This window comes from Coptis chinensis, chromosome 9, assembly GCF_015680905.1.
Source record: "Coptis chinensis isolate HL-2020 chromosome 9, ASM1568090v1, whole genome shotgun sequence".
Taxonomy (NCBI): domain Eukaryota; kingdom Viridiplantae; phylum Streptophyta; class Magnoliopsida; order Ranunculales; family Ranunculaceae; genus Coptis; species Coptis chinensis.
In genome coordinates, this window is record NC_141464.1 from 83,822,766 (window position 1) to 83,834,736 (window position 11,971).

Consider the following 11,971-nt stretch of genomic DNA (forward strand, 5'->3'; position numbering starts at 1 on the left):
GGTATTAGGGAGGAGTTATTAGGACATATATTACAAAAACATGTAATAACACTCATGATTGTTATGGTATTTATAAGTTTTAGATTTGGCTAGTTTTGTGTACATATGACATTCCAAATACTTTAAACATCGTCACAACAAAATTATTCAAATCCGGAACTGGTAACCCCATCAAATGTAGTTAGCAAATTAATTTTTTTATTATTGGTTGACAAATTATTTTTACCATTTTTTTATATTATATTTGGCAAGTTTATAAATTTGTTAGTATTTGTGACAATGTTTGGAATAGTTGGGAGATCAGTATCTATAAGTTAACATAATCTTAAACTTATAAATGTCTTAACAATTTTGAGTTTGTTTACGTATTTTATAAGATATGTCCCTAAAATCCCTCCCTTGGTACTAATAGATGTATCTTTTGTCATATATTTTGCTTGCAAGCGAGTTGAAAAAAGTTGCATAAAAAAAATAATAATAAAAAGTTTAAAAAATCATTGTGAGTTAACTTTATTATGAGGGGTTTTGTATACTTGTTTTGTGTATTTGCATTTGACCACCAGCTTACTTAAAATTAAAGAAGCAAATCACTATTTGACCAATGCACTCACAAATATTGTTTTACAATATATTGTTATCTTTAACAATATTCGCATTTGACCATTAGCTTACTTAAAATTAAAGAAGCAAAACACTATTTGGCCAATGCACTCACAAATATTATTCTACAATATATTGTTGTCTCTAACAACCATGGTTTTTGATGATCTCCAATTGCACTCCCTTTTATATCTTGGTGGGTTAGGTATCTATTGTGTGATTGATGTCTCCATATTTTCACTTGTTACTTCACATATTCCTACTAATAATGAGTTTCAAAACCACATTCTCATAAGTTGTGGCAAGCACTATACTTATGTGTGAGATTTGATAATGCCACTAATGCATTGGAATGCATTGCATCTCTGTCTATTTGATTTTGGCCTCAAAACCACAAAAAAGTTGTAGGCAAATGCATACTATGATAAGGTTGTTACTAGTATAAGGAAGCAATTCGAGTTATATGTTCGTCAAACAGTAGTAGTCAGATGCTTACACTAGTTTGGACACACAAAAGATATCCTTTTTGCTATTATAGTGGAAGGACTTGGACAACACGTGTTAGTAGTGGAATAACGTGATGTTCTCTACCACCTATTGTAAATGATGCTTTTGGTTCTCCTTACAAATGTAGGCTTGATCAAGGGATTGGGATGTTTGGATTGAATTGACCAAGTTCGTATGGACGAACTACCTACGTATCAAGTTCTCTATATGGGGGAACTTGAATCACGTCAAACGTAGTTCCTCATCCTCTTTATATAGGTAAGATGATCGCGCCTCTTGCTCTCCCATTTCATGTCAAATCCAGGTCTTCATGTCACTTATGAGTCATGATGGCGAGTTATGGATAATCAATGAGTTGTGTGCTTGAAGTTTTGGTCTTGATGGGTGTAATAAAGGCTTACGTTACAAGCCGTTGTGGAGCGAGAGGAGTGAGCGCTATGGAGGTCGCTTCTTAGTGAGATCGCCTACTCGACTCGAGTCACTTTGAAGCGAGCTCGAAGGTCGAGTACGGGAGATCGGTTAGTGGTAACATCACTGTGGGCGCGAGTTGTGGAAGTTGTTTGCCTAAGTTGAGTCACTATGAAGCGAGCTATGAGGACGAGGATACAAGGTTGGTTGTTAGTTCTGTATATGTTGGACACGTATGTGGTATTCATTGGATGTGAATATTACTCCCTCACATAGCCCCATCTCAGTAGGTCGTTTAGTACATTTTAACGGTCTGCTGAGAGAGAATGTTTGCATGTGTGTAGCATATGTGTGGAATAATAACCGCCTTGTGTTTTGTGGAAGTTGAAAAGACAAGACGTAAGGAGACGTGTCGGGCAGGGTTTAGTGCAATGATGGCCTGCATTGGGAACTGAACGGGCGGCATGTATAAAACGGTTTGGGGAACTAAAGAGTTATTGTTTTGCTTCATTTCCTTCAGATTGTTGAGATCGTTGAGTGCTCAGGTTAGTTCAATCTATTATATTTTTCCTCTCCTCATTTGGTAGTTAAACCTTGCTTGTTAGGTTTTTTCTTTTTTAGTCTTCAAACATGTTTGATTTCGATGATACACGATCGGAGGAGGTTATAGTAAGCAGGTCGTTAGGGTTTGACAGTGAAGAATAATATGTAAGATCTAAATCTGAAGTTACTTTGGATAGTAGCTCTGGTCGTTGTGAGGGGTTTTCTTCCAGTGGGTTGCCCCCTAGAAATGTACATAAGTGTGTTTTGGTAAGTTTTGGGGATTTGAGGGATGCTTGTGGTATAGATGCTAGCGACCTGGAGATACATGAAATTGGGGATGACGCTTGACACTTTAAGCAAAAGCAATACGTTCATCCCACATGAATATATGTGGTGGTTGTTTGTGAGGGGCAATTGCAAGCTGGCATGAGGATACCGTTCTCACCACTTATCTGTAATTTTTTGAACTTTTGTAAGAAAGCACCTTGCCAGTTCATTGACAATACTTGGCGTTTGTTGAGAGTGTTCGACCTGTTGAATGAGCGATTGGGGTACCGTATTGAGGTTGTTGATATTATTGAGCACTTCGCTGTGAAGCGATCTTGTGCCAATAATTTTAGTTTGCAGACGCTAACGGGAAAGTCGAGCGTTTTGGATAGTGTGAGCAACAAGCCTTGGGAGAGAAGGTCGTTGTTGTTAATTGGAAATTATTGTGCTAGTGGGTTTGCAATTCATATTAGGGTTTACAATTGTTCTAGTATGTTTTTGTGTCATTTGTTGTATATTTGAACAATATTTGTTTGTTTTGAACTGACCTTGGAACTAGTTGTTTTCAGAGGTCGCTATATCCAGTCGTACTAATCGGGGAGTGATTGAGAGGTTTGCTAAGTTTAGTAGAGCCAAGAAGTAAGATAAACTGGCTGAGGTAGCTGCTTTCTTTGTGAAAAGGGGAGGTCGTGGGATAAGGCTTAAGTGGACGAGTCAAAAGAAAATGACTCGTGGTCAGGTCGATAGTGAGTCTTCTAGCTAGTTCGTTATGGGGAGGGAAGATAGTGGCGTTCTGACCAGGGAGGCTAGAAATAGGAGCCGGAGCTGGCCTTTGAGGCTTGTGGGAGGTGCTAGGGCCTTTGGGGGTGATGGTGGGATGCCCAAGCTTAGTGGTGGGAATGGACACCATTCTGGTTCTGATCTTACTTCCCGGGAACAAACCAAGAGGCGAGCGCCCACTCTGGTGGATGTAGATGAGCTGAGAGTTTCAGTTCGTGAACCTGAAAGTGTGTTAAAAAGAAAAATTGTTGCTGACGACGATAAGGTGGCTAAGGCAACTCGTCTGGAAAGCATAATGAGGGAGGATTATGGTCACCGTTCTATAGGGAAGAAAACTGGGTGTTTTGATGAAGGTTTGGGCTCTCGAGTGAGGTCGTTCCAGAGAGTCGATCTGGGAGATGATGACCTGAACCCACTCAAGAGGGAGAAGGGTACTACTGATGTGGATGTTATTTCTCTTGCTATAAGAGAAAAGTTTTCTGGCAAGGGTAGTTACAACACCCCGTTTTTTTTTATATATATTTACTAGTACAATAAAAAAAAAATAATAATAATAGCTAAAAATAAAAATGATACAAATTAGAAATAGATAGGGTAAAGAGGATAAACCTCATTCCCTATTTTCGGGGGTTTTCAAAAAGGGGAAACAAATATACGAGTTTGAACGGAGAAGGAGTTTTACGGAGAGACAAAAAAAAAAATAAAAAAAAAAAAATTGTTTTACTGAGAGAGGAAAAGGAAGGTTTTTTGCTAGAGATACTGATAGAGTGTATAACCAGTGAGTATATATTTTTATATTTTCACTTAACTCATAGTTTTTGTTCCTAATATGTTATTTAATATTTTTATGAAACTTCTTTCATTGCCCTCATTATTTTATGTTCGTTATGCTTATTCTACATGTTTTCGAATTTGGAATGATCATACTTGTCGAAATTTTAAATTGATTTGTATGGTTTATCAACTGCCTATTATCATTTAAATCGTTTAAATTGTTATGAATTGTTAATGGTGGATATAAGTAGTTGTTTTGTTACCTATTAAATTCTTTGGATGATCATTTGGGTTGTTGTTTGAATTTAACATAGTGATTGTTGGGTTGGTGATTTGGGTGACGTTTTGTGTTGAGTGGATATTGCCAGTGGTACTGTTGAAGCTATGAAGGAGTCGAACTCGATTTTGGGAAAGTGAGGGGAATCGAGTTTTGATAATAGCATAATGTGGGGTTTTTATAGCGACCAAAATCGAACTGTTTCGGTGGTGTTTGGTGGTTGGTAGAGGTTTTGTTGAAGCTCCGAAGGTCGTTAATGGCATCGAAATCGGTTTTTTTTTTGAGGGAATTGAGTTTTTGTTCTGTCAAAAGTTTGGGTTTTTCGTGGGGAGTAAAATCGGTGGGTTTAGAGGGGACAAAGTTTGGTGGTTGATGGTGGCTGATTGGTGAAAGTTTTATCGAGTTGTTGAGGAGGAAAGAGGTAGAAGTTGGGCTTGGGCTCTAAAGTATTTTAGTTGGGCTTGGGAGGTGGACCAGGCTTTAAAGTCTTTAGTTGGGCTTGAGAGGTGGACCAGGCTCTAAAGTCTTTTAGTTGGGCTTGGACCGATTTATTTTATTTTTGTGGGCTTGGTCATTTTTATTTTAAGTAGATTGGATTCTATTAATTTAGATGAGCTTTGATTAGAGTTTGTTTTTGGGCCAAATCTGTGTCTGGTTTATAATCAAGTTTTCACATAGTTAGGGTCAAATTCAAACTCTCACCAAAACATGGAAAAATGAGTTTTCATGTGCTTGACAATCATCAAAATCAAGTGATAAATAAATTATTAAAAACTGTAACCCATCATCATTCGTCAACGGTGTAATGTATGTAGCCTTGATACAAAAATCCTAACACCAGCACTATCATATGACTCCTCGGTCAGACAAGGGAAGAAATTCATTATTTTGGCACAACTATGGAATTCAATGCTACATCTCAACGGCTGACCTAATCTTATACTCAAACCAGATATCATACAAAAATCTAGTGGAGTGAATCCCAACTCTCCACGAGGGAAGTGAAAAGTATATGTACTATCCCACCATCTCTTAAATAAACCATTGATATAACTCTCTGAATGTCAGTATTATTGTAAGATATGTCAACTAGATGACTGAAGGGAATCGCTAGAATTGCATCCCTAACATGGTCAAGTGCACCGACTTTTTTAATAACATCTTACCACGTCTTAAGCACGTGGAGTGCACCGAACCCGATACATAACACATCTCTGATGTACGTAAAATAAAACTAAAATTTAAAATAAAAAAATACGTATTTAACTACTACTGTTGGTAATATATGAAATTAAAATACTTACATGTAGTTCAAGAACAACTCTTGAAACATGCTTATCATGAAACATCCTAGACACCGGTCTAAGATGGCTGAAATCCATAGCCTCATAAGAAAATTCAAAATCGACTTGCTGATACTGAAACAACAATGGATCGTCCGGTTCAGTTCTCTGATTTCCAGTTCTAGACATGCTTGGTTCATCATCTAGATCACCCATGGGATTGCTCCAAACTAGTGCACTATTATAACTGTTTTGATTTTCCTCATCGTTACCACTCCATTTTGTTTAGTTATTATAAACGTATTCGTCGTCGGAATTCATTTTTTTGTTAGAACTAGAGAAACTATGTTGAAAACAAATATGTGAAATGACAAAAGTCTGACTGTTGCGCGACATTTAAACAAGCATAGCACGCAACATTGGTAATGTCGCGCGACATTACTAATGGCGCGTGTGATATGGTTTACAATCATATTTACGGTCGATATTTGCAACTACTTAGAGTTGGTCAAAATTTGCGTCTAGTTTCTCCAAATTTTATCTTTAAATTTGAAGAAAATACTACCACCACCTAGAGATGCTCTAAAGATGATGGTATCGTTTGCCATGCCACACTTTTGGTGACTATGCAACCGCGCATTGTAGGGCATTTTTTTTGTTTGAGCCTTTGAGGAACAATGATGCCGTTTTGGCGGGTCGGGGTGCAAGTGAGGAAAGATGATGTTGGGTGGGCGGGTGCAGCGAAGGGGTTTGGAAGCGTGGACCCACAGAATGAGGTTGATAGTTTTGGGGAAAGTAGGGTTGAAGATGGACCGCAGGATCAAAATCAACGGTCAGAGAGACGCGTCTTCTTATAATGGATGTTATCTAAGGAGTCGACCTGAGCTCACACAGACACTACTACTTTTTTTTCCATCACGGACCCTCTCTCTCTCTCTCTCTCTCTCTCTGCGTGTGTAACCAACTCATCAATTTGATTTTGAAACAAGGCAAGTAATCACTCTGTTTATTTGGTGTTTACGAACGTTTGTTAAACAAACAAACCCTAACACAAGCACTTAATTCCGTTCTCTCTCACTGGGAATTTGCTTCTGTGGCTTTAAGTCTCCTATGATCTGCTGTTCCCGCCTCGAGTACAGGTTTGTGCCACTAATTATCACAGATTATTATAACTATTATAATAGCAAGAACAAAATTAGTTTGTAATCTTGAAGAGTTTTCTACTTAATTTACCTCTCAGTTTGAGGCAACGTATTCTGAGTTCGGACATGACAATAAAAAGAGAAACTCGTTGCGTACTACACATTCCACCTCACCGAAAGACTCCTCCTTTTGCTTTTAATTTCATTTTACTCGCTGCAAATATAATCCACTTTGTTTCTTAGCATTTCTGAACCCCCAAAGCTGCTTCATTTTCTTGTTTGCCTGTCTATCTGCCTGCATTTCCATACCACCATATTCATTTATTTTTATTTTCTTTCTTTTAATATACCACCTATGCAGATGGCATCATGTCACCAACCCTCCCTTGTGTATTTATAGAGATTAACTTCAAACGGAGCTCTGTTTAACAAGCTGCATGAACTCCATCTTCGATTACTATTCCTCATATCAATAGAACTTGACTTTATATCATGGATGAGCAAGTGATTGATGCTGAAGATAACCGTGGAACATCAGATGTTAGGAGTCATGACGGTGAAGAAGAGAGGTCGGCAGAAAACTCCTCAGATAAGGACTTAAACTCTCAAGATGAAGACGGGGCAGTGGCAGCAGTTGAACCACTTGTTGGTATGGAGTTTGATTCAGAAGATGCCGCAAAGTCTTATTACGATGCTTACGCAAGACGCGTGGGTTTCAGCACTCGACTTGGTCAGTACAGCCGTTCAAAGCCTGATGGCACGATAACCACCCGAGAATTTTTATGTTCCAGAGAAGGTTTAAAAAGAAAAACTGCAGATAGCTGTAACGCCATGCTGAAGATAGAGAGAAAAGATTCTGATATTTGGGTGGTTGCAAAATTTTTCAAGGAGCACAACCACTCGACGGTCACTCCCAGTAAAGTGCATTACCTTAGACCTCGTAGGCATTTTGCAGGGGCAGCAAAGACCATTGCTGAAACTTATCAGGGGGTGGGAGTTTCCTCCGATGGGGTCATGTTTATGTCCATGGATGGAAACCGCATCTCTGTCGAACCAAATCGCCCCGCCAGGAATGTTCCCCCTGTAGAAGCAAATCGCCCAGCGAGAAATGCTGGGTCCTCAAGTTATGGTAGATCTTCTAACAGAAAGAAAACCATTGGGAGAGACTCTCAGAATCTTCTGGATTATTTCAAGCGTATGCAGGCTGAGAATCCTGGCTTCTTTTACGCAATGCAACTCGACGACGAGGGCCATATGACTAATGTTTTTTGGGCAGATGCAAGGTCAAGAAATGCTTACATTCACTCTGGGGATGTTGTTACTTTTGACACTATGTACAGACCTAACCAGTATCGGGTTCCATACGCGCCATTCACTGGTATGAACCATCACGGGCAGATGGTGCTGTTTGGTTGTGCTCTAATCTTTGACGAGTCTGAGTCTTCCTTTTTGTGGCTCTTCAAGACTTGGCTTGAAGCAATGTCTGGTCGTGCTCCTGTTTCTCTAACAACAGATCAGGACAGGGCTATACAGGCAGCAGTTGCTCAAGTTTTTCCCGGAACTCGCCACTGTATTTGTAAATGGCACATTTTAAGGGAAGGTCAGGAAAGACTTGGTCATGTCTGCCATACCCATCCAACTTTCCAAGGGGAACTTTATAAGTGCATCAACTTGACCGAGACGATTGAGGAGTTTGAATCATCTTGGAGTTCTTTAGTCGACAAATATGATCTTAGGAAAAATGATTGGCTTCAGGCCTTGTATAATGCTCGTAGACACTGGGCCCCTGTATATTTCCGTGATACTTTCTTTGCCGCAATCTCCATGAATCAAGGGTATGAAAGTGTTAGTTCATTTTTTGATGGTTACGCTAACCAACAGACCACGCTGCCCGTGTTCTTTCGTCAGTATGAAAGAGCTTTAGAAAATTGGTTTGAGAAAGAAATTGAAGCGGATTTCGAGACAATCTGCACCACACCAGTACTGAAGACTCCTTCCCCAATGGAGAAACAAGCCGCAAACTTGTACACGAGGAAAATATTTGCAAAATTTCAAGATGAATTAGTTGAAACATTTGTTTATACTGCAAATAAAATTGAGGGGGATGGTGCAATTAGCACTTTTCGGGTAGCAAAGTTTGAGGATGACGACAAGGCATACATTGTCACCTTAAATGTTCCTGAAATGAGAGCAAGTTGCAGCTGTCGGATGTTTGAATTTTCAGGCATTCTCTGTAGGCATATATTGACAGTTTTCACTGTAACAAATGTACTTACTCTCCCATCTCATTACATACTGAAGCGTTGGACAAGAAATGCCAAGACAGTCACTGGATCAGATGAGCGTAATGGGGAGCTCCAGGTTCAAGAGTCCATGACCTTGAGATACAACAATCTATGTAGGGAAGCTATTAAGTATGCTGAGGAAGGGGCAATAGCTACGGAGACTTATCACGTGGCAATGAATGCCCTCAGAGAGGGTACAAAGAAGATTGCTGTTGTGAAAAAAAGTGTTGCAAGGGTCACGCCTCCTAGCTCTCACAGAGTAAGCAATCATGAAGATGGTAACAAGAAAACCCCTACTTCTACTTCGGATATGACTCCTTTACTGTGGCCTCGGCAAGATGAAATCACACGTAGATTCAATCTTAATGATTCTGGAGCTTCCACACCGCCAGTTACTGATTTGAATTTGCCTCGCATGGCCCCTGTTTCTCTTCATCGGGATGATGGCCCTTCTGATAATATGGTATGGAAGGGAAATGCTTAACAAGTTCTTCATTCTATCTTTGGGAAGTTAATTTACTGACCCATAGTTGATGGTTTTCTTTCAAGACACGCTGTCGATAAGTTTTGAAGAAGTTGAAATGAATTTGGACACCAGACACGTGGTAACTCTTTGTTTATTTGTTTCTTTCAATTTATGCAGGTCGTTTTGCCTTGCCTCAAATCCATGACTTGGGTCATGGAGAATAAGAACTCACCTGCGAATCGAGTTGCTGTAATCAATTTGAAGGCACAAATTCTCTACCCTTGACTTCATTTCATTATTGCGTATCGGTATCATGACCATTAACCTATGTTTTAATTGCATAGCTATAGTCAGCATGCTTATCTAGTTCTGCTCATTTTTGTTTCTCATTCCAGCTGCAAGATTATAGCAAGAACCCTTCAGGAGAATCAGAGGTGAAGTTCCAGCTTTCAAGACTCACGCTGGAGCCTATGTTAAGGTCTATGGCTTATATTGGCGATCAGCTCTCAACACCAGCAAATAGGGTGGCTGTTATCAACTTGAAGGTAATCCCCCCCCTCCCCCCCCCTACATTTTCTTGCCAGTGAATGTGGAGTCTTTCATTTGAGGATTTTAATGTTTCACCAAGTTTCCCTGAACCGTAATATCGTTAAAATCATTTTGTGTGTTTGTATAAGATGTGTGACACTGAGCTGGATTTCACCTTGTTCCTCAAATTTTGGATTATAAGGAACAAAATCCAACTCAAGGAGCAGTGCGTCACCAACTCGTGTGCAACTCCACTGTCAACTAGCATTTGTGTGTGCCTTCATCTGTTACTGTTCATGGCTTTGTGTATTATATGTTCATATGACTCCGTTACATAGGGGGACAAAATTATATTATACAGTTAAGTAAAGGGCCATATACTGTCCGTAAACCCTGTGTTGGGGGTCATACAGAGTCAAAAGGAGGGCTAACTACAGAACACACCAACTACATTGTTGTTGTTGTTTTTTGTTTTTTTTGGGGGGGGGGGGGGGTTTACTCAAATTTATCTTAATCATTTTACTGTTAATTTGACAAGATTTTTTTCATGTTTTTTACTTGTTCAGCTACAGGACACTGAATCAACCTCAGGAGAATCAGAGGTGAAGTTTCAAGTTTCTAGAGATACACTTGGTGCCATGCTGAGATCAATGGCTTATATAAGAGAGCAGCTCTCTGTCACTGTAAGTGTGTTGCCGATCTTGTTATTTGCGATTGCATGTATGTGTATGATTTGTGTATATATATTTAGTATAAAACACAACTCTCATTCAATGGCTCAAATAACTGTACCACTAAGGTGGCAGTGAATAAAATAATACCCTGAAGATGAGTGGATGTGACCAACTTTCATGTGTTCTTTTCTATGAAACTTCTTTTCAATAAGCAGTATAAACTTTCTTAGTTTTATACTGTGTGGATCAACGGAAAGTAAGCTAATGGCAAAGGAAAAAAGCAGCAAAATACAATTTCATCTGCTGGAGGGAGAAGACGTTCTCTTTAAGTCTTTATGATTGAATTAATTTGGATTGCAATTGCCATTACCTCTCTCCAATGAAGAAGAGCAGTGTGGACTTATTCTGAGAAGTGTAAGGAATGTGTGATATGATATGGGTCAATGCGTGTCAAGCTAATATTTAAGCGGACTACAGGACAAACTAGAAACTGTCAGTTCTGTGTTTGTAGAGAAAAATAGAGGCACCGTCTTCTAAAGAAGTATGTAAAGAAAGAGAGTTCGATTATTGGTCTGGCTTTGATTTTTTGTGCCATCATCTATCATGTAATTCATCACTTGTGTTCTTGCACGCACAATAGTGGTTTTCCTTGGCTACAACACATCAACACCCTTAAAATAACCGATAGTATAAAATCATGTTGGAATGCCAAAAGCTTCTTGTGGCCACCTGTATCAGACATTAGTTGAGTGTGTATGTGTGCATGTGCTTGAACAACTTTTTAAGTACTCTCTTTGTCTACCTAACATGATTTCTTGGCAGGGTGAGCTGCAATCAGATCCATCATCGAAGAAGCTGCGGCAGTAGAAGACTAGGTGTTTGTGTTTAATAGACAATTGTCCCTTGTGGCAGCTATCCAAGTAAGATGTATTTTACAGAATCTGACCTTTCAGCAGTTTCAGTGAGTTGAGAGTCCTTGAGCGTATCTTTTTATGTTGACAGTATTTTTAGGTGATCGTTTCTTGTAAGCATGCGGTCTGTCTTATTTGTACATGTAAGTTGTCAGAATGTAGAAAGGAAAGCAAACAAAAAAGAAAAAGAAAACTTTCTTATTCAGAATTTGAGAAATGTTGGACTTTATCCAAATTGATTGTATTTAGCATTGTTTAATTTTCTTTTATATCATTCCACTTTGTTGGTTTCCTACTTGGTCTCAGATCAACTGATCATGGTGCAAATGTTAGATGCTATTTTTGAAAATGTGCAACACACCACATCCACAACCACTAGGAACAGTAGGAAGTTATCTTCCATGGCAGATATTCATGTCAGATTTACTGATGTGCCTTGTGAAAACAGGTGGACATTTGATATATGTTTTCGTAACAGTGGATGAATGGCACTTCCCCCTCTTAGAGACTCTTTAGTCTTGACAGT

General features: G+C 39.1%; 1 protein-coding gene across 2 annotated transcripts; it reads left to right on the top strand.

The window, feature by feature from the left end:
- The first annotated feature begins 6,108 nt into the window (after positions 1-6,108).
- On the top strand, positions 6,109-11,737 carry LOC147478909 (protein FAR1-RELATED SEQUENCE 3-like). Of its 2 annotated transcripts, none has more exons than XM_086582147.1 (6): positions 6,109-6,578; positions 6,943-9,329; positions 9,510-9,596; positions 9,728-9,877; positions 10,427-10,543; positions 11,357-11,737. In XM_086582147.1, the coding sequence occupies exons 2-6, from the start codon at positions 7,074-7,076 to the stop codon at positions 11,399-11,401; spliced, it is 2,655 nt and encodes an 884-aa protein (XP_086438273.1). In that variant the 5' UTR covers positions 6,109-6,578; positions 6,943-7,073; the 3' UTR covers positions 11,402-11,737. The 2 variants fall into 2 exon arrangements, with proteins under 2 accessions (XP_086438273.1, XP_086438274.1); XM_086582148.1 differs by having other exon boundaries at positions 6,439-6,578; positions 6,982-9,329.
- Positions 11,738-11,971: the final 234 nt, after the last annotated feature.

What these genes read in the sequence shown, in the direction of transcription:
- LOC147478909 (XM_086582147.1), top strand. Translation starts at nt 7,074, where the DNA reads ATGGATGAGCAAGTGATTGATGCTGAAGATAACCGTGGAACATCAGAT. An exon ending in ATGGCCCTTCTGATAATATG is followed by an intron (nt 9,330 to 9,509) that starts GTATGGAAGGGA and finishes CAATTTATGCAG; the next exon opens with GTCGTTTTGCCTTGCCTCAA. An exon ending in TTGCTGTAATCAATTTGAAG is followed by an intron (nt 9,597 to 9,727) that starts GCACAAATTCTC and finishes TTCTCATTCCAG; the next exon opens with CTGCAAGATTATAGCAAGAA.